Genomic DNA, 27,910 nt, shown 5'->3' with positions numbered 1-27,910 from the left:
GCAAGCCACGAACTCTCGATTCAAATTTGGTTCTGGGAGATAATAGACGCACTGGAGCTGCATAGAGCTAGAGGAGAACTGCAAACGACCTCTGAGCAGAAGAGGAGAGAGAAAAACAGACTTCTCAGAGAGAGCGGGCGATCTAAGATTTTGAGAGGTTCATAAGTAGAAATGAAATGAAGTTCGAAAGTTTTATAAGCAGGTGAAGCGAAAACCACAAACCGTATGTTGCAAAGACGAAAGTGAAAACATTATAGTAGAACCGCAATCAATTCTGAGAATATGGAAGGACTTCTTCTGTATAACGCGAACAAAGAACCGTTTCACTGTCAAGTAGAATGATTAATTTAGACAACGAAAGCCAGTAATTCGGTCTACCCGACTTAGACCATTAAAAGAGTGCCATATTTAAGCGGGAGTCTATAAAGCCGCTCGAACAGATGGCTTTAATGAGGAGATTTTTACAGCAGCTATAGCTAATTTCGTTACGAGCTTGCACTTGTTTTAAAATATGGTCGGAAAAAACATGGCAACCTTCTAAACTGCACCCAATTAGAGACTCCACATCGTATACAAAGTCTTCTCTCCCGTGATATGTAAACCTCTAAAGAATATCGTCAACAACTTGATAGTTACTTATCAGTATGGCTGTAGACCAGGAAAGTCCACAGTCGAACATCAAATCGAAACCCACCATATTTTCATCGATTTCAAGGGCGCATATGATAGCATCAACAATGATGAACTTAAAAAAGAGCCATGTCTAGTTTGGGCATCCCTGTCAAACTCGTCCATTTGTGCAAAATGACCATGGAGAACTGTTTGGAGCTGTTAAATAAGGCCTTAGAGAAGGTGATGCACTGACATGTGGATTCTTTATCAACATCCTTGAAAGAATACTGCAGAGTTCCGATGTCAACACCAGAGGCACTAGTTTAAGCATATTCTTATGATATTGACAAAATTGGAAGAACTCAGTTTGTCCAAGGGTCTTTTTTGAGTATTGAGCAAAAAAATGGGAGCAAAACTAAGCACATGCTGTCATCAAGAAAGGATCTACAACACCGACGACTCAGTCAAAACGTTGTCATCGACAGGCGAAACATTGAGGTAGTTAAAGACTTTGTCTAACTAGGCTCCGCCATAGGTAGACCAGTACTGACATCAAACAAAGAATTAATCTTGTAAGCCGCTGTTTCTTTGGGTAATAAAGCAATTGAGTAGTTGGGTCGTTTCGAGAAAAAAAAGTTTTGATATCCGTATGCGTAGAAGGTGAGTGGAGGAGAAGATCGCACGACGAGCTGAGGATAAAAGTCCAACGCCTGAGATGGCTGGGCCACGTAGAGTGCATGGAAACCAATGCTCCAGCCCGGGAAGTCATTGTATCTGTGCCCACAGAATAGCGGAGCGAATGGAGGAAAATCGCGGATTAGGATACACGCACGGTTAACCTCACCCGATTTGTAGTGTGCAACTGGAGAAACTAGCTGGTAAGAAGCTAGATGGAAAAGTTTTTTTTCGGCGAGGCCCCTTTTTAACACACGATTGTAGCGCCACTTTAAGTAGGGAAGTAAGGTAAAAGACCCGATATTATCTTTTTAAAGAGGCAACTGAAAAGATAAAAAATTAAATTACTTAAAATGCAAAAATTCTACAGAACTGTATTTCAGATCTGTAACGTCCAGTTTGTAGACGGCCCCAAAATGTCAAATCCGTGTCAATTAGCTTAATTGAAATTATTTAGTTTCCTGTTGACATATATTATACACGCACACAAGGGGTTACGAATACCCTAAAATTGTTAAGCATTGTGAAAACATGGGGAGAGTGGGCTATAATTTGGTCCTGAGATACTAATAAGCTTTTTTTACATAATTTACAAGCACTCAAGGGGTTCTTAGTACCCTTTATATGTTTATATTTAAACACAGTGCGAGCATTAGGTAAATAGGGAAAGATTTAAAAAGAGATATTGGTAGGGAAAAACAGAGTTGGCTAAAGCATTCCACATTCTCGATGTACGATTTAAGAAAGAATTTCTATACTTGACAATACGCCCGAAATTGAGCTCAAGGCTAAACTGATGAGCATTCCTAGAAGTGCGAATATTACGGCTAAGTAGTTTAAGGGGTTGAATGCAACTGGCTAATTAGACAAAACATTGTTTATAAAAATATCGATAAAACAACGAAAGGCATGAAACATTGTGGCGGTGTTCTACCGATGTAAATGTTTCGATTATAGTTCTATCGCCTATAATTTTTAAAGCCCTTTTTTGAATTCTATACAAGAGATTTAAACTTCTTTAGGAATTATATTCAAGCTTTGGACGGATAAAAGCTTTGTAGATTATAGTCACATCAGAAGGGATGAAAAATTTCTTGCATCGTCGGAGAAATCCTAAGCACCTGGCAGCATTTTTGGCGATATCTAATATGTGATAATTTCATAAGAGGTGATCTGTAATACACATACCGAGAATGATAGTTGATTGGTTTCCTTGATGCAAGTGCCACTCATAGATAGTTGCATCGGGAGTGCGTTACGCTCTAACGACAGGAGACAGTATTGAGTTTTCGAAGCTTTATATTCTACACGGTTGTCAAGATCAGAATATGAAAAGCTGAGGGTACTGTAGTCGGCGAAACAGTTTAATGGATTAGAATTGACAGACAAAAGATCATTTATGAATAAAAGGAAGAGAGTCGGAGACAAAACGGAGCCCTGGGAACACCAGCATTTATTTTATGAATTTCAGACTTGAAACCATCTAATACAACTTGTATTGAACGAACGTATTGAAGAAGAGATTCATCAATACCAAAAGCACGCATTTTCGATAAGAGAGCTTGGTGCCAAACTCTATGAAATGCTTTTGAAATATTAAGTGCAATAATCTTACTTTCTCCAAAACGGTTTAAAGATTTGTTCCACTGTTCGGTGAGATGAACCATGAGATCACCAGTGGACCTATTGCTACGAAAGCCATACTGTCGGTCATTAAGAAGCTTCCGTTCTTCAAGATATTTCTTAAGCTGAAAATTAATCTGCGTTTCCATGACCTTGAAAAGAAGCGACGTAAGTGCAATTGGACGATTGTTTGAAGGGAAGAAGGATTTGCCTTTTTTAGTACAGGCTGGACAAATGCAGTTTTCCATCCACTTGGGAAGATACCTGTAGAATAGGACAAATGGAAAAGCTTATGCAGTATTTCTGCCAGCGTTGAAGAACGCCTCTTCAGAACAATAGGGGGAATACTATCCGGGCCAGCGGATTTGTGAATGTCAAGGTCTTTCAGTACTCCTGCGACTGCACGATTGCGAAAGAAGATTCGTCCCATAGAATCATTTACGCTCTCAAGAACAGGAGGACCCATGACACTTTCCGGTAGCGTCGAGTTAACAGCAAACTGTGCTGCAAGCAAATTGGCTTTATCAATCGAACTTAAATAGGGAGTGTCATTGTGGACGAGCTTCATTCATTCAGTGAACATAACATTTATAAAACCATTATGGCATAAAAGGATTATCTGTACTTATTTCCTTTAAAATGTGAAATGAGTTAATGTTTCCGTCACTTCTGATAGAGTATTCTGCACGATTTCTTTTATCAATAGCTTCTATTTGAAAGATGATTTTAGATTGTCATATTTGTGTAGAAAATTTAATTATAGTTGCATAAATTAAATAAAGGTACAAATCCATAATAAGTATTGTAAAGAAAAAATACTTATTCCTTTTCAAATATGACAAGGAACACTTTTAAATTAAACCTTAAATAAAATTGTATAATACAACTGTCAATAAATACATCATAGAGTAATAAAGTTCAGCTTTCAGTTGAATGAAAAAACATGATCAGCTGACATAAGTGACTTGCGTTGATAGTAAATTTGTTTAGCCTAACTTTTCTATAAAGTTGCTTTACGATTAGCAACGGTTTATATATGTACAGTGAGTGCCATTAATATTTGTTTTTTTTTGTTTCTTTCCATAAAAACACTTTACTTTTCACTTTAAACTTTAAAAAGTTAAAACAGTTTTTCTTTAAAATGTTTTGTATTTAATAATTTCAATATATGTATATAAATTCTTTAATTAAAATAGTCCATGGAATGTCTATTGGATTCTAAATGCAGCCCATTTGCTAAGTTTTCACTTCTCTGATGAGGTACTCGGACATGTTGTAGGTTTCCTAGAAAAGTAAGTTTTTGACGACCTATGGCTTTGGAGGTATCTGATTTATTTTTTTTTCTCTGTAGATGTCGTTCACCAAAAGGTGGCTTTGCCGGCGGACCAGGACAACATGCACATCTAGCACCCACCTATGCAGCAGTCAATAGTCTGTGCATAATTGGAACGGAAGCTTCTTACCGTGCAATAGACAGGGATTCGTTAGTAAAATTTCTTTGGTCAATTCGAGAGCCCGATGGTTCGTTTAGACTGCATGTGGATGGAGAGACTGACGTCCGAGGAGCGTATTGTGCTATTTCGTGCGCCAAGTTAACTAATGTTCCTGAAGAAGAAATGAGCAAGTTATTTGCCGGCACTGCTGATTGGATTGCCAGTTGCCAAACCTATGAAGGTGGATTTGGTGGGGCACCCGATTTAGAGGCACATGGGGGCTATACATTCTGTGCGATATCGGCATTGGCTATGTTGAATGAGGGCAGTAAATGTGATACAGAGCTCCTTTTGGTTAGAAAATCTATTACAATATTAATCCATCAAATTATTCATGTTTACTTGTTGCTTCTAGAGATGGGCTCTTGGGCGACAAATGACATTTGAAGGTGGCTTTCAGGGAAGAACCAACAAGTTAGTTGATGGATGTTACTCATTTTGGGTTGGAGCTATTTTCCCAATTGTTGAGGCAATTATATCAAAAGAAGGTAAACAAAAAATAAAACTTTGACTTGAGTATTTTTAAAATTTGCAATAAATTTGTATTCAATTCAGGACATCCTATTAAAAAATCACTCTTCGACTGTATCGCGCTCCAAGAATACATCCTACTGTGCTGTCAGAAACCAAATGGTGGACTCATAGACAAGCCAGGAAAGTAAGTAGAAGATAAAAACATTTATCCATAATTGAACTTAATTTTGGCTTAATTAAAATATTCACAGGCCACAAGATCTCTATCATACGTGTTATACTCTCAGTGGGGTATCGATAGCTCAACACTGTGAATCATCATTGTACCCCATTGTTTTAGGTGATCCTTCCAACGAACTCCTCCCTACCCACCCACTTTTTAACGTTCCACCAATAAGTGTTACAAAATCACTTCAATATTTCTCAGAAATCAATGAGTCAAGAACAAGCAGTGTAGATCGTTCAACGCGCTCTGAATCTGCTGACAGTACGTCCAAATCAAAGAATGGTGGTCGGGAATCAACTTACGAATCGGAAGACAATACCGAAGACAACTCAACAACAAGTTCGTATTGAAACTAGACAAAAAAAAAACTAAATGAATAGAAAAGGAAAAGAAAAAAGAAAAAAAAATCCTATATACACTTAAGAAATGAAAACAGTTAGCTGTACCTGCTGTTTATGATTCCCAAGACTATCATTGTTGCTCCAAAATCCAAAAGAGAAATATAATATATGAAGAACCTTCTGGCCGTAGTCTTGAGGTAGAGAGCAGCAGCTGTTCTTCTGTTTTATATATTTTTAATTTATTGTTAAAACAAAACAAAAGTATAAGAAAAGATTCTTGAGACTGTGTTGCGCCTGGATAAATTATTGAAACAAAAATAAATTATATATTTTATGTAAAACTTTCCATGATCTATAAACAAATAGAAAAGAAAATCAAAAGCAAACTTTTTTATCGAGAAAACTTTCAAATAAAAATTCTGCGATAGCTTTATCCACGATACTTTATTTTTTTTTTATTTTTCTTTTTTAGAGTTATCAAACGCAAATTATTATCAAATTACTATTAATTAGATTAGGTATATAAATTTAACTGGTTATGACATCGTCATTGCTTATTACTTCCACTTTGGTGTAAAGATTCATTTGGGCTTCCTTTTGTTGGTGGATTATTGTGAGGAGATGTTGCTTCAATTGATGGGTACGAGAGAATGTTTTGTTGCAAATTTCACATCTAAAAAAAAGACAATTATTTGTTTTTAAAAAAAAATGTTTAAATTTATTTGTAAGTCTGTAAATCAAAAACACACTTCGCAGTGCAATATAAGGATCTCAAAAGACATCATGACATTTGATATTAAGTTGCAAGCCACGAACTCTCGATTCAAATTTGGTTCTGGGAGATAATAGACGCACTGGAGCTGCATAGAGCTAGAGGAGAACTGCAAACGACCTCTGAGCAGAAGAGGAGAGAGAAAAACAGACTTCTCAGAGAGAGCGGGCGATCTAAGATTTTGAGAGGTTCATAAGTAGAAATGAAATGAAGTTCGAAAGTTTTATAAGCAGGTGAAGCGAAAACCACAAACCGTATGTTGCAAAGACGAAAGTGAAAACATTATAGTAGAACCGCAATCAATTCTGAGAATATGGAAGGACTTCTTCTGTATAACGCGAACAAAGAACCGTTTCACTGTCAAGTAGAATGATTAATTTAGACAACGAAAGCCAGTAATTCGGTCTACCCGACTTAGACCATTAAAAGAGTGCCATATTTAAGCGGGAGTCTATAAAGCCGCTCGAACAGATGGCTTTAATGAGGAGATTTTTACAGCAGCTATAGCTAATTTCGTTACGAGCTTGCACTTGTTTTAAAATATGGTCGGAAAAAACATGGCAACCTTCTAAACTGCACCCAATTAGAGACTCCACATCGTATACAAAGTCTTCTCTCCCGTGATATGTAAACCTCTAAAGAATATCGTCAACAACTTGATAGTTACTTATCAGTATGGCTGTAGACCAGGAAAGTCCACAGTCGAACATCAAATCGAAACCCACCATATTTTCATCGATTTCAAGGGCGCATATGATAGCATCAACAATGATGAACTTAAAAAAGAGCCATGTCTAGTTTGGGCATCCCTGTCAAACTCGTCCATTTGTGCAAAATGACCATGGAGAACTGTTTGGAGCTGTTAAATAAGGCCTTAGAGAAGGTGATGCACTGACATGTGGATTCTTTATCAACATCCTTGAAAGAATACTGCAGAGTTCCGATGTCAACACCAGAGGCACTAGTTTAAGCATATTCTTATGATATTGACAAAATTGGAAGAACTCAGTTTGTCCAAGGGTCTTTTTTGAGTATTGAGCAAAAAAATGGGAGCAAAACTAAGCACATGCTGTCATCAAGAAAGGATCTACAACACCGACGACTCAGTCAAAACGTTGTCATCGACAGGCGAAACATTGAGGTAGTTAAAGACTTTGTCTAACTAGGCTCCGCCATAGGTAGACCAGTACTGACATCAAACAAAGAATTAATCTTGTAAGCCGCTGTTTCTTTGGGTAATAAAGCAATTGAGTAGTTGGGTCGTTTCGAGAAAAAAAAGTTTTGATATCCGTATGCGTAGAAGGTGAGTGGAGGAGAAGATCGCACGACGAGCTGAGGATAAAAGTCCAACGCCTGAGATGGCTGGGCCACGTAGAGTGCATGGAAACCAATGCTCCAGCCCGGGAAGTCATTGTATCTGTGCCCACAGAATAGCGGAGCGAATGGAGGAAAATCGCGGATTAGGATACACGCACGGTTAACCTCACCCGATTTGTAGTGTGCAACTGGAGAAACTAGCTGGTAAGAAGCTAGATGGAAAAGTTTTTTTTCGGCGAGGCCCCTTTTTAACACACGATTGTGGCGCCACTTTAAGTAGGGAAGTAAGGTAAAAGACCCGATATTATCTTTTTAAAGAGGCAACTGAAAAGATAAAAAATTAAATTACTTAAAATGCAAAAATTCTACAGAACTGTATTTCAGATCTGTAACGTCCAGTTTGTAGACGGCCCCAAAATGTCAAATCCGTGTCAATTAGCTTAATTGAAATTATTTAGTTTCCTGTTGACATATATTATACACGCACACAAGGGGTTACGAATACCCTAAAATTGTTAAGCATTGTGAAAACATGGGGAGAGTGGGCTATAATTTGGTCCTGAGATACTAATAAGCTTTTTTTACATAATTTACAAGCACTCAAGGGGTTCTTAGTACCCTTTATATGTTTATATTTAAACACAGTGCGAGCATTAGGTAAATAGGGAAAGATTTAAAAAGAGATATTGGTAGGGAAAAACAGAGTTGGCTAAAGCATTCCACATTCTCGATGTACGATTTAAGAAAGAATTTCTATACTTGACAATACGCCCGAAATTGAGCTCAAGGCTAAACTGATGAGCATTCCTAGAAGTGCGAATATTACGGCTAAATAGTTTAAGGGGTTGAATGCAACTGGCTAATTAGACAAAACATTGTTTATAAAAATATCGATAAAACAACGAAAGGCATGAAACATTGTGGCGGTGTTCTACCGATGTAAATGTTTCGATTATAGTTCTATCGCCTATAATTTTTAAAGCCCTTTTTTGAATTCTATACAAGAGATTTAAACTTCTTTAGGAATTATATTCAAGCTTTGGACGGATAAAAGCTTTGTAGATTATAGTCACATCAGAAGGGATGAAAAATTTCTTGCATCGTCGGAGAAATCCTAAGCACCTGGCAGCATTTTTGGCGATATCTAATATGTGATAATTTCATAAGAGGTGATCTGTAATACACATACCGAGAATGATAGTTGATTGGTTTCCTTGATGCAAGTGCCACTCATAGATAGTTGCATCGGGAGTGCGTTACGCTCTAACGACAGGAGACAGTATTGAGTTTTCGAAGCTTTATATTCTACACGGTTGTCAAGATCAGAATATGAAAAGCTGAGGGTACTGTAGTCGGCGAAACAGTTTAATGGATTAGAATTGACAGACAAAAGATCATTTATGAATAAAAGGAAGAGAGTCGGAGACAAAACGGAGCCCTGGGAACACCAGCATTTATTTTATGAATTTCAGACTTGAAACCATCTAATACAACTTGTATTGAACGAACGTATTGAAGAAGAGATTCATCAATACCAAAAGCACGCATTTTCGATAAGAGAGCTTGGTGCCAAACTCTATGAAATGCTTTTGAAATATTAAGTGCAATAATCTTACTTTCTCCAAAACGGTTTAAAGATTTGTTCCACTGTTCGGTGAGATGAACCATGAGATCACCAGTGGACCTATTGCTACGAAAGCCATACTGTCGGTCATTAAGAAGCTTCCGTTCTTCAAGATATTTCTTAAGCTGAAAATTAATCTGCGTTTCCATGACCTTGAAAAGAAGCGACGTAAGTGCAATTGGACGATTGTTTGAAGGGAAGAAGGATTTGCCTTTTTTAGTACAGGCTGGACAAATGCAGTTTTCCATCCACTTGGGAAGATACCTGTAGAATAGGACAAATGGAAAAGCTTATGCAGTATTTCTGCCAGCGTTGAAGAACGCCTCTTCAGAACAATAGGGGGAATACTATCCGGGCCAGCGGATTTGTGAATGTCAAGGTCTTTCAGTACTCCTGCGACTGCACGATTGCGAAAGAAGATTCGTCCCATAGAATCATTTACGCTCTCAAGAACAGGAGGACCCATGACACTTTCCGGTAGCGTCGAGTTAACAGCAAACTGTGCTGCAAGCAAATTGGCTTTATCAATCGAACTTAAATAGGGAGTGTCATTGTGGACGAGCTTCATTCATTCAGTGAACATAACATTTATAAAACCATTATGGCATAAAAGGATTATCTGTACTTATTTCCTTTAAAATGTGAAATGAGTTAATGTTTCCGTCACTTCTGATAGAGTATTCTGCACGATTTCTTTTATCAATAGCTTCTATTTGAAAGATGATTTTAGATTGTCATATTTGTGTAGAAAATTTAATTATAGTTGCATAAATTAAATAAAGGTACAAATCCATAATAAGTATTGTAAAGAAAAAATACTTATTCCTTTTCAAATATGACAAGGAACACTTTTAAATTAAACCTTAAATAAAATTGTATAATACAACTGTCAATAAATACATCATAGAGTAATAAAGTTCAGCTTTCAGTTGAATGAAAAAACATGATCAGCTGACATAAGTGACTTGCGTTGATAGTAAATTTGTTTAGCCTAACTTTTCTATAAAGTTGCTTTACGATTAGCAACGGTTTATATATGTACAGTGAGTGCCATTAATATTTGTTTTTTTTTGTTTCTTTCCATAAAAACACTTTACTTTTCACTTTAAACTTTAAAAAGTTAAAACAGTTTTTCTTTAAAATGTTTTGTATTTAATAATTTCAATATATGTATATAAATTCTTTAATTAAAATAGTAAATTAACAAAATAAAATAAATAAAGAATACGACAACTCAAAAAATAACACTTCATTAATTTCGGTTTTTTTTACACACTTATATTAACTTTTTAATTAATCTTTCTTAGATTGATTTTAATATTTTGTTGGATACCCTTGATTGGATAAAACTCCGTCCAGTCGCTTGGGCATATCTTGTATAAATGTTTGTCTATTTTGCTTCATTCTTCTTGAAGCCGTTGCTTTAGTGCACTTATTGAAGAGACAGGGTTTTCGCGAAGGTTAAGGAGTTATACAGAAGCCATTCCTTTACAACATACGCCTTGTTCTCGGGTCGTTTTTTAAGGCACTTTGCCTTAAATTTTGTTTTGAGATCCTCAAATAGTATTCCTTGTTCAATATACCGTCGATGAATACTAAATTTCCAATGCCTCTTGCCGAAATGCACCCCCAAACGATGATGTGCCCGCCTCCATACTTCACTGTTTGCTTTGTGTTCCTGCTATTAAGCTCATTTGGCTTGCGCCACACCAAAACTCTTCCATCCGATCCAAAGGGGTTGTACTTACTCTCGTCAGCAAATATTACATCATCCCACCAAGTTGCATCCTTATTTTTGTGTTACCTCGCAAATTTAATCCAAATTTGCCTGTTGCGCATATTGATAAATGGCTTTTTACGGGCAACACCACCATTATCTTTATGGTTCGGCGTGCCGTTGATGCAAATATTTTCTATTTGCATTCCATTAACACTTCTTGCACAATTTTTGGTGCACTTTAACGAGGATTTGCTTTAATTTTTCTTACTATAAGCCGTTCTTCTTTCATTGTTAACTTTTACTTTTTTGGTTGACCCATCTGCTTCTTTGGTTCGATCCTTCGTTCCCTTTTATACCTCCACACAATATCAACGACAGTGTTTGGCTCATGTCTAAAGTATCAGCAATTTGTTTGTATGTGTCACCTTTATTATGGTGAAAAATAACAAGGTTTCTTTTTTCAAGGTTTGCATTTTTTCCTTTGCGCCCTATGATTAACTTTTTAAATAAAACCCAACGATCTTACACTTAATCGTTTTAAAAATGTATGCAAATGTATGTATGTCTAGTCAACATTTTATTTTAACGTTACTCTTGGATAGACAAACTGTTAATCGGAGCATATGTCAAACTCAGCAACGAAAACAAAAATCCGAATATTAATGAAGCCTTAACATGTGTCGTTTTTGCGTTGTTTATCGTATATCTTAATGCAGTTAAGTGATTGCAAAAATGTTTGTAATGAAAAATTTAGGGAATAATATACTAATTTATAAAATAACCAAATAATAAACCTAAACTCTACTTTTATTACGAAAAAACACCAAAATTATGTTTAAGAATAAAAACCAAATATTAATGACACTCACTGTCACTCGATTTAATGTTACTGAGTTTTTTTCAACTTTGGAGCAGTTACATTGCAGTAATTCTTTTGAGTCGACGTTTGATTCTGGTGTTACGAAGTCAAGAAATAAACCTGCCCCATATCCAACCTTGTCAAATTTCAGTATGACAAGAAGAACTTTATACTATCACTATAATAGGGTATAATTGAAAATGACTGTTAGGTTAGTTAGATTCTCAATGCCCCGATGATGGATGAGCAAAGGAACCTTCTTTAAATATTTCTTTTTTGGAAAACCTATACTAAAATTATTTAAAATAGAAACTTACTTAAAACGTTTTTCGCCTGTATGTGTAAGCATATGGTTTTTGAGGACATTTGAATAAGTGAAAGCTTTGCCGCATGTCAGACACTCGAATGGACGCTCATTTGTATGAGTACGTTCGTGTTTAATATTTGTGCTGCGATCACTGAATCTCCTATCGCAATATTGACATTTAAACGGACGTACACCGGTATGAACTCTCATATGACGATTAATTTCTGATTGACAGGTAAACCTTTTCTGGCATATTCTAAATTAAGGAAAAAAGAAAAGAAATCAAATCAGTAATCTATTGGAAAAAAAACTAACAATCCAATGGAAACGTACTCGCAGCTAAATGGTTTGACATCAGCATGCCTTCGCATATGCATAACCAAAAGACTGGGACGTGAATAAACATTTCCACATAATTCACAAATTTGTATTTCTTTTTTCTTCGGCCGCCGTCCCAATCGTCGTGCTGGAAATGGAAGCGAATCTATTTTCTTTTTCTTCTTTTTATTTTGAATTATTGGTTTGTATTCTTTATCGTCTTCTGGTTCTTCTTCTTCATCGTCATCATCTTCGGCTTCTTCGTTTTTGATGTCATCTCCACAAGGGACATAATCGCTAGAATCATTTGAAAGTTCTGACATAAATGGAGTAGCATCTTGAATTTCCAAAACTGAATTGCGATCTGTTGCTGGTTCATCTTTTATCTTTACCTACGAAGAAAATATTCATTTTATTATAATATTTAAAGCATACATTTTTTTTTGTGAACTTTTTAGAGCTGAAAGTTAATTATATTACAAAAGATACAAAATACTATTCCAAAGATTAGACATTATTTCGTAAAAGGCAAGTAAAGTTGTTTTCAGTGAAGCACAATTCAATTGCTTTCAAAACCTTCTTAAATTGCTGAATTTAAATTCAAACGAGCTTTTATTTTGTATTTGTATTTATTTGAAAAATCAAGATGAACTTATAAATAGGACAGGATTTAATTTAAAATATTGAAAACATATCAGGCACATGAGCACAGGTAATCTGGATCGGCAAACAACCCAAAGTCAGCTACGATTTGACTTGATATACACTTTTGAAATAATTGGAATGATGTGGTTATCCCTATTTTGTTAATTGTTTAATATTATACCAAGATTTTTAGTCAACTGTGAGTAAGTTTGAAAGGATAGGATTAAAGTGAGGTTAATGTGGTTGGTGGCTTTGTCTGGGTTTAGTTTAAGATCATTACGTTTGGACCATTCATTTATATCAAAAAGACCTTTATTCAATTTAGTTATTAAGTCTTCGCCCATTATAATCGAAAAACTAATATAGAGTTCCAAATCGCCCGTAAGTAAGGTAAGTCATTAAAAAACATTGAAAACAGTAATGGACCAAAAAACACCATTATAAACACATTCAAGTGCTTTCGAATAGTCCAATAATGTTGCCACGTCATCAGACCCCTAAATAAAGTGGGATGGAAGCTTACATCGAAAACCAGACTGTAAAGGACTAAAAAGCTGATTGACTTTTATAAATTCCCTTATTTGGTTACTTATAAGGAATTCAAATAATTTAGATAAGAAGCGAAGGATGTATTCGGAGTTGGTAAATTGTTTAGGGAAAATTTATACAAAATTCCAAAAAGTTCATTTAGTTAGTTAGTTATTGAAAACTTTATTGAGCACAAAATAATTTTAAATTAACAATTCCATCTTAAGTTTGATACGGTTTGGATAAAGGCCGTCTTCCAAATTGACAGTTTTAAGTTCAATTACAATATATGGGCATTTCCACAGTATTTTTAACTTTCATCTTACCACAGTATATTAAGCCTTTGAAATGAAATTGGCACTTTCTAAGTGGATAGATTTTCGTATCATGACTTATTTCAATTATATAATGTACTTTTGACTTGATTGGACTAAAATTTGTAATTAAAATTAATAAAAAATAGGCTTAAATATTGCAAATTTCAAGCGTACCAGATGCAAATTTATTAAGTTTTATAAACAAAAAACATTTCAACGACCTTTGACCCAACTTAACATCATTAATTTATAATTATTTATAATATACACTGATAGAAAAACCTCGAAAGAAAGGTGTGCTACCATTTAAAAAATAGTACAAAGCAATTAAATTAGAGTACCTCCGTTTTTACAAATATTAAAATCTGATCTTTTTCTCTATATAACTTTCTCAACGATCGATTCTGGTAGTATTTTATAGACTTAAATTATTCTCTATCAATCAATAAATCATTTAAAATTTAATTGGATCATGTGCCTCTATTTAAAAATAAATAATGTCATTTTAAAGTTTAAAATTGAAAACGTGATTGGTATAGAATATGTGATTTTTTTAGCGGCACACCTATCGATAAGGTCTTACAGAAAGATAAATGATTGTGAATGATAATTTTACGAATAATCAATAGTAAAAACAAGCCGTTGATCGAAATTTTTAAGTTTCAAAGTTTTTACGACAGTACAAAATCAAATTTTTGTATGAAATGAGGGTTTTTCATTGAATGCACACATCTCCACTGCACTGCACAGAACTGAAGATATTATTTAACGATGTTTCAAAATGAATCACGCAAGTATTTTCTTGTTATTTAGATGATAAACAACCAAGAAAATGTTTGTTTATAGATGTGCCTCAAAATAAAAAAAAAAAAAAATTCAATTATTGAAAATGAAAGATTCTGTGGAAATGCCTATATATACACAATATTACCCAACCAAATTTTCCATTCAAGATATCGATGACTGCATCGAAATCCATCAAAGTAACAACAAAATGACTAACCCGATGCTTTTAGGATGGGACACCTGACAATGAAATGATATACCTATATATCCTCTATCTCCTTAAGGTTGCAAATATCACACAAAATTTTAAGGTCCGGTCGATGTGGTATGAAGTTTAAATTGATGATTTCGCCTCTTGCTTTAAATAAAACGCTCATCATGTTGAGTGAAAAGCTGTTTTCAAAGTACGTCAGTTCTTTAAGGTCGAAGTTCAGTTTGCTGTAGAGTATATCATTCTGTATCGTGATGATTGCGCTTCCGTTTTAAATTTTTCATAATAAGTGTGGCTTATTCTCTCAATGATCCCATTAAACATGTTACTTAGGTCCATAGAACTTATTTCGGATGAAATTCGGGAGTTTTCACCAAGAACATTTGCCAGCTCCTCCCACTTCATGACAAGATTTCCCCCAGTAGTTAAGGTGTGCTGCAGTATTTGTTTTGGTAACCTTCCCTCATTCAACTCCAATATTTTCTACACTGAAGAAACTGCCCTTCCTGCTTCGGCCATCTTACTTTGAAAATGTTTTCTCATGCTGAGATATGCAGTGACTATCACCCCTAAGTATTTATACTCCCGCACTATTGTAACATATTCTCTTTGATATCTCCATTTTCGTTGTTTGCGTGCCTACCACCTCCTTTCCTGAAGATCATCATTTTAGATTCTTTCAGTTTGACGGACAGATTCTAAAGTTTGCAGTAGCTTTCAAGACGATTCATCGTTCGCTGCATTCCATCGACAGATTCAGCCAAAAATACTATGTCATCAGCAAACATTAAAGCAGGTATTCGCATGTTTTCAAACTGGATTCCTCCACTGGTTGCTTCTACGATATTATTTATAAACAAGATTAAGAGTAGAGTGCTTAAGACATATCCTTTTTTACTCCCATTTGTGTTGTGAACGCCTCGGAAACAAACTCGCCATCCCATACATACGCCACATTGTCCTCGTACATTGCTTTTAAAAGAACTACAATTTTGGAAGATATTCCTAATTTATATAGCTTATAAAAGAGTGCTTCACGTGCGATTGTATCAAAAGCTGAATCGACGAAAAAAGCAATCAGTTTTTTCTTCCTTCGTTTGAAGCTTTCCGCAATATAAAAGAGGGTGAATAATTGATCTAAGGTCGAGTAGTTTCTCCTAAACCCAGCTTGAAATTCGCACAGTATTTCCTTATCATTTACCCACCTCGTAAGCCTATTAAAAATCAGAGCACTAAATAGCTTCGCCGATGTATTAAAAAAAGAGATGTCTTTGTATTTGTAATTTTCGCGATTATCGTATGATCCTTTTTTGTGCAGTGGATATATAATTGCCCTTTCAAAGCTTGCAGGAACAGTTGATGTCTCAAATATTATATTATAATCTTTTGTTAAGGCGGCTAAGAATTCAAAAGAACAATTTTTATAAAATTCTGCTGGTACTCGATCATCACCTGGAATTTTTCCCGCCTTAGATTTATCTATTACGTTCCGTACTTCATCAGTTGTAAACGGCGCATCTAAGAAATCATCACTTAAAAAAGGGGCTGCGTAGTGCGTAAGCGGAGAGAATATCAGTGTTAAGTAAACTTTTAAAATGTTCACTGAACTCAAACGCATGCAATGTCGCTGAAATTGTTTTGGTTCTTCCAGTGATAATTTTAGCGGCTTTCCAAAAATCTGCAGAAGATTGTGATCAATTAAAGATAGCAAAATTTTTTCCTCCAGTTGTTTCCTCTTGAATAGATAGAGTTTGTTAAAGCTTTTATTAGCTGCTGCTTACATACTTTTAAAAAGATCTGTATTTGCTTCCTTAGGAGCCGCAAGAATGAAAAGGATTTTTGTCTGGCTTTCCGGCATTCAGCATCGAACCATCTCTCCATCTTAATTTTGGTAGTAATCCAAGTTGCTTTGTGTGTACATTCTCATCTGCACTTGAGACTAAACAAGTGAATTCTAAGGGCATGTAGTCGGAGAAAATTTGTGTAGATATCCTAAAATCCTTCATAATTGCATTACACTTTCATGACACGAAAAAATATCACTGAGCACGCAAAAAAAAAGTTCATTTAAAATTAAAATGAGTAGAAAAAAAGAACCAAAAGTTAAATAAGGGCCCAAAAAACAAATTGAAAACAAAAAGCTGTGAATACATTTAAAATACAATGGAATTATCATCTTTAAAATTCGCTCTCTAAAACAAAGAAAAACGTCGGTGGAAAGTTTTGGCTTTGGTGAAATACTTCGTAGTTTTAAAACTTCTCGTAACCTTGTTACAAAACTTATCAACCTTGCTTAACTAAACTATTAAGATAATGTGTTCGACTCTAAAAAAAAATTATAGATTCTTTTAGTCATTAGTTTATCACTACCATCTCGTATTCTATCTCAGCATAGTCAACACCACTGAGTACCATAGAAAATGAAAATGCAGTGTCTTCCATCAAATCCAAAGCTATGGGTCTGAACAATTTTCACCCTGACTTTTGTCAGAATTCTACTTCCTCTTATCCTACGCTATTTTGATTATATTTTCAATACCATAATAATGACATCTTCATCTTTCCTTCTTCGTGCAAAAAATCAAAAATTGCGCACGTCATTAAAGCTCAATAGGTGATTATTTTAACGCTCTTAAAAAAATATTTTTATGAAAAATAAAAGCATTTCGTGGTTTATAAAACTTAATTAGTTTGTTTAACTATTTAAGTTTCAAAACTAAGTCGCGCTAACAAAATACATTTGTTGAAGATTTTAATATTAAAAAATGGAAGATTTTCATATGTTTATAATGAAGTGAAACGTTAAATGTTTCGATAAAATGTATAATACAGAATTAAGTCCGTAGAAATAAAGTAAAAACAAACAAGGACATTTTTTAATGAACTTTTGTTTGGACTTAAGAATAAAAGTGTCTACTCTGATTATACGTTACAAAAGTTATAAATAAGAAATGGTATGTTGGGGCACTAATGCTTTTGACACCTTGTTTGTTCCCTATCACTTTAAAAAGAAGAAGTTCGATTTATAGCTTCTAGAAGGGTTGCTTTATCTGCATCGAGGTCAGCCCTTACATCTTCGATTATTCTAGTTAGGGCCGGTTACAGCTATGATTTGAAAAAAAAAAACTGTTTGTATTCCGACTTAAAGATTGCTTCAGATGAAAAAATCATTTAGTCGTTTTTGAATAGTACGTTCACAGACTTTAGATAAAAAAGGAAGTGAAAACTAAACTTTTCCTATACTCTTAAATACTATTAATAGTAAATAAAAATAAAAAACTCATGATGTAAATGCATTAACAAATTGATAGTTTCTAGCAGAAAGCTTTTAGCCATTTCCTTAGAATTAATATTGTTAAAATATTAAAAATTACATTTTCTTATAACGATAAATCTATTTGAATTAAATAAAAAATTGAATTGATTAGTGCTAATGTTTCTATTTCTAGTCATGGTAATCAGGCAAATCATCATACAAGCAATTTCTTTACAAAGAGATGCTAAACATGATTGATCTACGTTATATGTTATAGAGTAATATATGGAATTGGTATAGAGAAAGGATAAGTCGAATATTTCTCGTCTTCTAAGTCAAGAAAATTAATTCAATAACAATAGTAGTTGTGACAAGAGTTTAAAAGAACTACCCCATTTCTTTTTGACAAGGTTTAAGATTTCCTTATACACTAATCCCTTATCTGGTAAAACAAATATATTTATATAATAATTATAATATTTTCTAATTTTACCTTTCCAGTAACATAAATATCTTTCAATTTCAAGTCGTTAGTCTGACAAAGATTGCGAAAGTTATAGGAAATATTGAGGGAAAATAAACACTGTCCGCAGATCTTCCTCGGTAAATCCTCCCGAACTTCTATCTGAAATATATTTTTTTAACAATTAAAGATTCTGTATACAATTATGTTAAAATATATACTTTAATGCCACCGCAAAGTTCAATTTTTTCAATTATTAAATTTTCTTCGGGGAATTCTTTGAAAAGAGGTTCCATTACAGAGTTTTCGTCTGGAAGTAAACAAATTCTGCAAGAATCTACGGAACTCATTTTCTTTGCTCTTTTGTTTATTATTATTTAAAAAAACCGAATAGGTTTTTGAAGAATAATTGTATTTATTAAACAATTTCAATTTCAATAGAAACAAAAATAATTAAGTAGCGTGAAAAAAATATTGGCTTTGTTGACGTTTGTCATTGGGTAAAGTAGTACTGTTCGCTTAAATTAACAAGCTAGCCAACTGCAACATATTTCTAAAATTATAAAACTGTTTGGTAGCTTTGAATTTTAAAAATTATTTATCTTATCTGGCTTTCAATTGTATTTCACATTTTTTCCTTTTTTTAGTGTTAAATCTATTAAATCCATACAAATATTCAAAATAAAATAAAAAAAAAAATTGGTTTACGGTTTTACTTAATCAAACATATATAAATAATTTTGTGCAACCCACTCATTAAAATTAAATATTTCATTGTTGTACATTTAAAAATAAATTTGTACGATAGTATTAAATTAAAAAACAATACAATAATTAATTCTTGATTAATTCATGATGGAAACATAGTGTAAAAATCGACTAGTCCGTGTCTGCAAAGCTTTTGATTTAATAAAACTGAAATGTCTAAATAAGTCTCAAAATGATAAAAAAATAAATCTGGACCCATGTTCTGAAACTTGCGAAGCGATAAAACTTGTCGAGAAACGGTGAGAATTGAAATAAAACTCATTTTATTGCATAATCGGGTTTCTGTAACTTTGACAGGCGATAACTTTATCGACTGGAACAAACGGAATAGAAATACTGGAAAAATGCGATAAAATGGGTTTCTGTATCTCTAAAAGTCGATAACTTTTTCACATTAAACGTCAAAATATATCACTTTATTAAAAGCGGCGATAAGGAAGGAATTATAGAAAACAACATAAAACTTTAAAATGAGCGAAGTCGCAAAGCTAAGTACAAAGTATTAAGGTTCATAAATAAATGTACATAAATTGCTTATTATTGATAGAATAATAATAAATAAATAAATAAACTGTATTTTCAGAGATGTTCCCGGGTTACAAGGGCCCAAAAAGAATGCTTGGTACAATTTAAGGAGGACCACAAAGAGTTTGCCAGGGGGCAATTCAACTGCCCAAACTCCCACCAAAGCTCATTGAATATGTGGGAAATATTGGCGCTCAATTTAAATGCTATGGGACCCATAACAAAATCAATTGTTCAGTGGAAAAAGGTATCCAAAACATTAGGCTCATGTATTGCATTGCATGTAATTTAAACATTTATTTCTTTTCAGTGTTGGACTGACTTGAAGTCCGGGGTGCGGAAACAATGCATTTCCCGGAAAGCATTTTTTAACAGAACGGGAGGTGGCAGCATCGTGGACGCGCCCCGAGATTCAAACGAATTTGAGGAAAAAATACTCGCAATAATCTCAACACATGCTGTGGATGGAGATAGGTTGACTCCCGAATCCGGGGTATCTTCAAACACCGTAAATAAAACATATCCCCCTTATTTATAAAGAAAAAATATTGAAATGAAATGAAATTGTTCGTTTTTTATTTTTGTTCATAATTTTAGCCTATCTTTGAATTTGAATCCGATGAGTGTCCTGAAAGCCAACCAAAAAAGGTAAGAAAGCCAGAAAATTCGGGTTACAAAACGCATTAGAGGAGGCTAAAATGATGCAAGAAGCATTTGAGCTCAGATTCGGAAAGCTCGAAGAATCCAATGATAAAATTTTCAAACAAAATGAAAAACTAATTCAACAAAATGAAATTTAAAACGCCAAAACGAAGAAATTAAAAGAAAAAAAATAAAAGATTTCAATTTTAGATTTTTGTTTTAAAAATCAAAAAATGACAGATTGAATTATCGCCTTCCAATGGAAATTCCAGTAAAAAAAATCCTAAAACTAAAGTTATCGCGTTCAGTTATAGACACACAATTTTTTCCAGTGGCGATAAGTGGGGAACGAATCGTTTAATTTTTTAACGATGCGAAAAGTTATCGTCAGAGTTACAGAACATGGGTCCTGATGGTGCTAGCGAAAACACCAAACTCAAACCCGTGTTTTCGCAAAAAATGTTTTTTTGACATTTAAATTTGTTCAACGCCGGCTGTCAAATTTTGTATTAATGAAAAAATTTGTGAGTAAAAAGTTTTGTTCTTCTTAAATTATTTGTCAAAATAAAATGAATTCTAACCAATTCAGTTTGGTTTTAACGTAACAATAGCTTGTCTAGAAAAAGAGATTCAACTGAAGTTCTATGGACGGGTGAAATGAGCTCATGGCATGAACCAGGAAGAACTACAAGCTCGCTTGGCTGCAGCTATCCTCTTAGTTCACTTCAACCGGTCCAAACAATTCGCTAAATAGAAGCTAATTGTGTAAAAAATTTATCAGAGAATCAACAAGGTAATTTAAAACTTATATATTTTGAGTGCATTTTTATTCAATATATAAAATATGATTTAATATATTTCATTTTCTTTAGAACGAAAAAGAGAATATTCCAAGTCCCCCCGCTACGCAGAAGCAACCCAACAGGATGATTCCAACGATTTCCCTCCAAAAAGAAAAGTGAATACATGCGTTTGTTTTTAAATTTGTCTTTTTTGCCAATCAACTTCTTCTGCTTCACAAAAATACTTAGTAAAATTTTGGCGTATTGGCTCTGCTGCTCCTCTACGGGGATTATACATATTTTGACTTTCCAAGGCAGTGTTTGCAGTTGAAGAAGATGGTGATTCATTTAAATTGTTATAATTGATATCACTGTTTTTATGCTTAAACAAAAAATTATGTAGAACGCAACAAGCTTTTGAAATACTTTCAACATGTTCTACCTGCTGATTCATAGTAGATTGTAGAACCTTGAATCTGTTTGAAAGTATTCTAAATGTGTGTTCAACCACATGTCTCGCTCTATTTAATCTTATGTTGAAGATTCTTTTTCTAGGACATTGCGTTTTAAACGGATATGGCTTCATAATGTATGTATGCAGGGGGAAAGTGTCATCCCCAACAATCACATATGGAAGAACGATTCCATCTCCAACAATTTTATTTGGTGGAAATTGATTGTCTCCATCATCAATAACCCTTTGCAAAGAACTTTGCAGCAACACTCCAACGTTATAAGTATGTCCATTGCTTCCTATGTTAACCTATATCAATCTGCAGTTTGTGCCTGCCAAAGCTAGCAAAATTATGTGGTTTGTGCCTTTATAATTATGATAGTAAGTGCCTTCTTTTCTTAAACTCCGGAAAGCTATATGCTTTCCTTCAAGAGCCCCAAGACAATTTGGAAACTGCCAACGTATGGCAAATTCTTGAGCTATTTTTTCCCATTTCAATATTGAATCTGGAAACTAAAAATATTAGCAATTATATAAAAACTAAAATTTTAATAATAAATACAATTTTAATACTAAAACAACATTTTTTTGCAGAGAACATCATCAGTTGAGGCGAAAATGAATTCAGTAGCTGACCTCATACAAAACAAAATGGAGACAAAATCTTCCTATAGCAGGCTATTAAAACAAGTAGTTTTTGAGATCGACAGGATACAGAATGAATCCATAAAAAGGAAAACTTCCTGGACCATTCAAAAACTACTCCTACTAAAGTGTCAAGGAAGATTTGGCTCTTCAAAAAGTGCATGGCCGAGGTTTGAAACTACGCCATCACCCTCAGGGTCACGTGAATCATTCCCAGCTATACATATTTCGAGGACTCTATTTTTAAACGTGCAGTTAAATCCACCATCTGCAAACTCAGATGCGACTAGTTCTTTTACTCAAGACCTTCTGGAACAGCTGATGATAAGACTATTTGAGGACGAAGACATTAATGTTGCATAATATTAATTTTTCTTCAAGTTTTATTTGATTTTAAATTGCATCACAAACATCTAATACAGCTTGTCGAGAAAAGGTTGTGATAGTCTCGTTTGATAGTTCAAGCTCTTGAATGTTTCACCAGTGGCTAAGAACCTTAACGTGACGAATAATTTCTCAGCTGGTGAAATAGAGTCTCTCATCTTTTTGTCAAGCAAGTTAACGTGGATTCATCCATTCGTATATAATTTAGCAAGGATTCCTTGTCGTTTAGATTTGGTTCACTTATTACAAAATTGTGCTATCCCTGGGTTTGGTTTTCCTTCCTCCAGGGCTTTATCCAATTTCTTTTCTTTTTGTTGTCTTAATGATTTGTATATGCATTTGCACATACATTTACCAACTCTAATACAATTTCCTTACCTGAACTGTAGTCGGTATTTAAACACTCAACGAGTATTGCCACTGAATCTAATGTATTGTTTAAATCCGATTCAATTTTTGTTATTTTATTACTTTTCTTTTAAACACTGAACCAATTGCTAAACAAAGAACACCGAGCGATCATCGAACGTAGTAATAAAAGATATCTATCAAAAGAATACACAGACTTAAAAATCAAAAAAGTCTCTGTGTAATAACGCCCGCATATCCGAATGACACTTCCAAATAAAATAGCCTATTAATGCACATTAAATACATGCTCTGTGCAATACCGGACTTACTTAAAAATCATTTGTGCATTTAAAAGCAGGTAACGAATATAGTAAAAAATCACTGTGTGAGGCAACTTCATTCAAACTTCCACCTACTCGGTGCCACTATTGCCCAAAAACTAGGGTCATCCAAAAACAAAAGAGATATTTTCTTGTTATCTAATACTACGTTTACACCGGGCACTAAACCGAGATTTAGCTAGATTTATCACAAATTTCCTTGAAATCTCACAGATTTACAATAGAAATTTTAATCTCCTCAAATGAAGATTTCAAATAAAACTCATTGAAATCTACATGGAAACATTAGTTTGTCAAATCAAACAAACTTTTGTTTCGGAGAATAATTGTTGAACCGACCCATTTAAACGCCAATTTTGTTTATTGCCTCACCATATGATTCAAATTGAAAACAATAAACAATAAACAACTCAAAAACGAAAACGAAAGAAATCAAAAACGAAATAAAATGTAAATGTAAGTATACAAAAATAATAAATACAATAATAAAATAAAACTAATTACGATTGGTTATTACGACAACGTCAAATTAATCTCCTTTTCTTTGGTGGAAACACCTCATCTCGGATTATTTTTTGGTGGAAACGTACTATAAGTAAAAAATTAATTTAAATAAAAATTAATGTCGTTGAAAATGGTTTCGGTTTATACAAGGCTTAAAAGTCGTTGATTTATCAGTTTTCTCATGTGGAAGGTGACTTGTGTTCTTCATCAAAATGAACTGGCCTATTTTATTTCTTGACGTTTATCTAAAGAGAACTGTCAAAAATAAAAAAAAGTGGGAATGGGTTTGTAGTTGTGAACACGCTCTTCAAAAATCGATATTCAAATAATTTTTATTTTGTAAATATTGAATTAAATAAAGCTATGGAAAAGGGTGGCCCTAGATCCTCATCGGTTACTCCTTTAGCTGGAAACAAAAGTCAAGAAGCGGTTTCTGATCTCAAGGCGAAAATCCCAGAAATTGACAACATCTTCAATGTTCTTGGTCGAATTGGAAATGGCACATTCAGTACAGTGCTTCTTGCAACATTAAAAAAGGATCAGAACCAAGTACATAAACATCGAAGAAAGTACGCCATTAAACATCATGTGCCCACAAGCCACCCAGACCGAATTATCAAAGAGTTAAAGTGCATGACTGAGATTGGCGGAAAAGAGAATGTTGTCGGAATCTACTGTACTATCCGGCACAATGAATCGGTAGCATTTGTTATGCCATACTTATCGCATGATAGATTTCACGATTTCTATGACAAAATGCCCTTAGAAGAGATTCAGTGCTTCATAAAGAATCTCCTCATAGCTTTACGTCGTGTACATAAATTTAATGTCATCCACAGGGACGTTAAGCCCAGTAATTTTTTATATAACCGCCATTCCCGCCAATTTCTATTAGTCGATTTCGGATTAGCTCAAGAAATCGCACCAATACCAGTTAAAACTAGTGTCCCAGTTAAAACAAAAAGACGTGATGCTACGTTAAATGACGACAAAATTTCAACTTCGCCAGGCGAGGCAAGCAGTGCAAAACGTCTTCGATGTTCCGAGCAGACTGAATCCCCAACCCCAACTACACCATTCAAAATGCCCCTAAGACAACTTAACATCCTGACAACGCCAACAAAGAATTCGAATAACGATGGACATCTGCAATCACCCCTCAGTAGGCAAGTTAAGTCCGTTCTTCTGGGGGTAAGCTTAACGGACCGTTTACAACAGAGGCATAAAAACAATACCGGACCGCATAGAGCGGAAAACGTTGTAACACCACCGTCATTAGCTGATACCAGCCGCACACCACAATACAGTACAAATCGCAAACTGAATGCCAAGTGTTATTGCTATGGAAAACCCCAAATCTGCAATATCTGTTTGATAAAAAAGGAAGTTCATGCTTCTCGTGCTGGAACTCCTGGCTACCGCTCACCGGAAGTATTGATGAAGTACCCAGATCAATCTACTGCAGTTGATATTTGGGCAGTAGGTGTAATTTTACTCTCGATACTCTCCTCCGTTTATCCCTTTTTCAAGGCACCCGATGACTACGTTGCGCTTGCTGAGATGGTGACTATTTTCGGCGACAAAGCAATTCGCAAGACGGCCTTTGCTCTGGGACGTCTTGTAACTCTGAGCCATTGGACTAAACCTCTGGACTTGCGAAAACTTTGTGTTCGATTACGTAATCACAAAAAGCTAAGCTGGGCCTCCGAATTGGAAACAAAATACATGACCGTAGATGCCAGCACGCCTGAGGTCTGTAAGAATTGTGAGCAGTTATATTACAATTGCTTATGCAAAGACTCACCTTATGATTCTAAGGAACCTCTATGTAATGATATTTTTCCGACAAGCGCCTACGATTTGTTATACAAATTGTTAGAACTTAATCCTTACAAACGTATTTCAGCGGAGGAAGCATTGCAGCATCCTTTCTTTGAAGAAGTCGATGCTAACCCAAAGTTGAATTAGACTTTCTGAAGGGTTCATTTCGAGAATTGGACCGGCTTTATTTTAGGATAAAAGTTCTAAAGCATGCTCATATATAATAGTTTTTTTTTCAATTTAAGAGCGGGCCAACAAATTCTGGGTGCATCAAGCATGCTTATAGGGCCATGGGGCCTTATAATCCGTACCTTAATCATCTTTAGACACTTAGGTTTTTTTAGATACACTTTGTATAATAAATACATATAAGTTTAGTATAAAAGATAAATTTAAGAGAATAAAAATGTTGCTAGACATCAGTAAACCAAATCAACATTATGGTGTTTTAATAATTTGTTGTGTTCTCGAGCTTTTAACTCTAAGCCTCTAGGGAGTTCTATACATTGCTATTTTTTTTACTTTTAATAGCAATTGATATAAAAATGTTCAAGGTAAGGATTGTGAAACCCGCAGTATAGATCATTTTTTGTGAAAACTGCCCATTGAATCACTGTTTTTATAGGTAAATTTCAGCTAAATTCTTGGATTCCAGCGCAGATATGGTTACAAACATAATTTTTTGTGGAAAGAGAAATTTTATCCCGAATAGGGTAAAATCTTTTAAACCCAAAGAAAGATATGAGCTGTAAAGAGGTTATTAGGATCAAAAACGTGAGTTTTCGGACATACAAAGCCAAATAGACTGGGGAAAACCGGAATAAGTTTAAGCAAGCTAGGAATACCTCTAACGGACATATTCGAAGCATTAAATGTTTGCATTACCAGAAATTACGGCAATCCAATACTATAATGTCCCAAAAATAAAAGAAATGACTGGTCATTTGTAAAGAATTTACGCAACACTACGTTTTCGTCGGTTTCTACGCTTCTTTTAAATGACACTCCTTTTGTAAGCTCGATTGATAAAGCCAATTTGCTTCCACCTCATTTTCTTGTTATTTGACTCTGCCAGAGAGTGTCATGAGTCATTCTGTTGTTGAGAGCGTAAACGGTTTTATGGGATGAATCTTTAATCGTACCCGTACAGTTCCTAGAATACTTAAAGATTTTAACATTCACAAATCCGCTTTCAAGGATAGTATCCCCGCTATTGTTCTGAAGAGGTGTTCTCCAACACTGGTTAAACCACTGCGTAAGCTTTTTAATATATCCTATTCTAAAGGTCTCTTTCCGAGTGAATGCGAGACGTGTCCTCCTCATCCTCTTACTATAGTCCAATTGCACTTACGCCCCTTCTTTCCAACCCTGATTAATTTTTAGCTTAAGAAATATCTTGAAGAACGAAAGCTTCTTAATAACCGGTAGCTTTACTTTCGTAGCAATAGGTCCACTGGTGATCACATGGTTTACCTTACCGAACAATATAACTAATCTTTACATCGTTTTGGAGAAAGTAAGATTATTGCACTTGATATTAAAAAGGCATTTAATAGAGTAAGTATTGATTGATGAATCTGATCTTTGTTGGGTTAGATATTATCATTCGAACCGTTCAATTCAAGTAGTATTAGACGTGTTCAAATCTGATTTCCACAATATAAACGCTGGTGTGCCCCAGGGCTCCGTTTTGTCTCCAACTCTCTTCCTTATATTCATAAATAATCTTTTAGCTGACACTTCTAACCCAATACATTGTTTCGCTGATGACAAAACCCTCTGCTTTTTATATTCGTTTTTAGATTCTCATCCTTGCTCTTCGGATTTGGACTGCCAACAGCAGCAGCAGCGTGTGATAAGCTCATAAAATACTGATCTTGACAGCATTATCCAATGGGGAATCAAAAGCCGTGTAGAATTAAATGCTTGTAAAACTCAATGGTGTCTATTGTCACAAAGGTGTAACCCTCCCCCAATGCCACTATCCATGGGTGGTGCTTGCAGTTATTAACCTCTTTCTGATCTGACTATAATTGGACTAGAGTACAATTCCCATATCTAGGTAGGTGTACAATTCCCATATCTGTGTAGGTGCTCCAATAACCCACTTGAATGCCTTGTACAAA

General features: G+C 34.6%; 3 protein-coding genes across 3 annotated transcripts; 2 read left to right on the top strand and 1 right to left on the bottom strand.

Annotated features, from left to right (window-relative positions):
- Positions 1 to 1,015: 1,015 nt before the first annotated feature.
- Positions 1,016 to 5,884, top strand: LOC129944974 (protein farnesyltransferase subunit beta-like). Its single transcript, XM_056054636.1, has 6 exons — positions 1,016 to 1,110; positions 4,107 to 4,202; positions 4,262 to 4,697; positions 4,759 to 4,891; positions 4,959 to 5,061; positions 5,129 to 5,884. Exons 1-6 carry the CDS (start codon positions 1,016 to 1,018, stop codon positions 5,451 to 5,453), a joined length of 1,188 nt encoding a protein of 395 aa, XP_055910611.1. The 3' UTR covers positions 5,454 to 5,884.
- Positions 5,870 to 19,067, bottom strand: LOC129952645 (transcription factor Ouib-like). Its single transcript, XM_056065393.1, has 5 exons — positions 18,789 to 19,067; positions 18,598 to 18,729; positions 12,377 to 12,753; positions 12,054 to 12,299; positions 5,870 to 6,117 (listed from the first exon to the last, which is right to left on the bottom strand). Exons 1-5 carry the CDS (start codon positions 18,915 to 18,917, stop codon positions 5,973 to 5,975), a joined length of 1,029 nt encoding a protein of 342 aa, XP_055921368.1. The 5' UTR covers positions 18,918 to 19,067; the 3' UTR covers positions 5,870 to 5,972.
- A 5,161-nt stretch (positions 19,068 to 24,228) lies between these two features.
- Positions 24,229 to 26,220, top strand: LOC129952641 (cell division cycle 7-related protein kinase). Its single transcript, XM_056065382.1, has one exon. The coding sequence runs from the start codon at positions 24,327 to 24,329 to the stop codon at positions 25,929 to 25,931; it is 1,605 nt and encodes a 534-aa protein (XP_055921357.1). The 5' UTR covers positions 24,229 to 24,326; the 3' UTR covers positions 25,932 to 26,220.
- The last annotated feature ends 1,690 nt before the right edge of the window (positions 26,221 to 27,910 follow it).

The sequence above is a fragment of the Eupeodes corollae genome, chromosome 1 (genome assembly GCF_945859685.1).
Source record: "Eupeodes corollae chromosome 1, idEupCoro1.1, whole genome shotgun sequence".
Taxonomy (NCBI): Eukaryota; Metazoa; Arthropoda; class Insecta; order Diptera; family Syrphidae; genus Eupeodes; species Eupeodes corollae.
The sequence above is the reverse complement of the archived record's forward strand: the minus strand, read 5'-3'. Positions and strand labels throughout refer to the sequence as shown.

Bases quoted from the DNA above. Each gene is read 5' to 3' on its own strand.
- LOC129944974 (XM_056054636.1), top strand. From the start codon at position 1,016: ATGGGAGCAAAACTAAGCACATGCTGTCATCAAGAAAGGATCTACAAC. The intron at 4,203-4,261 runs GTAAGTTTTTGA...TTTTCTCTGTAG, and splicing joins GTTGTAGGTTTCCTAGAAAA to ATGTCGTTCACCAAAAGGTG. The intron at 4,698-4,758 runs GTTAGAAAATCT...TGTTGCTTCTAG, and splicing joins GTGATACAGAGCTCCTTTTG to AGATGGGCTCTTGGGCGACA.
- LOC129952645 (XM_056065393.1), bottom strand. From the start codon at position 18,917: ATGAGTTCCGTAGATTCTTGCAGAATTTGTTTACTTCCAGACGAAAAC. The intron at 12,300-12,376 runs GTACGTTTCCAT...TCCTTAATTTAG, and splicing joins GTCAAACCATTTAGCTGCGA to AATATGCCAGAAAAGGTTTA. The intron at 6,118-12,053 runs GTAAGTTTCTAT...TCTTTTTTTTAG, and splicing joins ACAGGCGAAAAACGTTTTAA to ATGTGAAATTTGCAACAAAA.
- LOC129952641 (XM_056065382.1), top strand. From the start codon at position 24,327: ATGGAAAAGGGTGGCCCTAGATCCTCATCGGTTACTCCTTTAGCTGGA.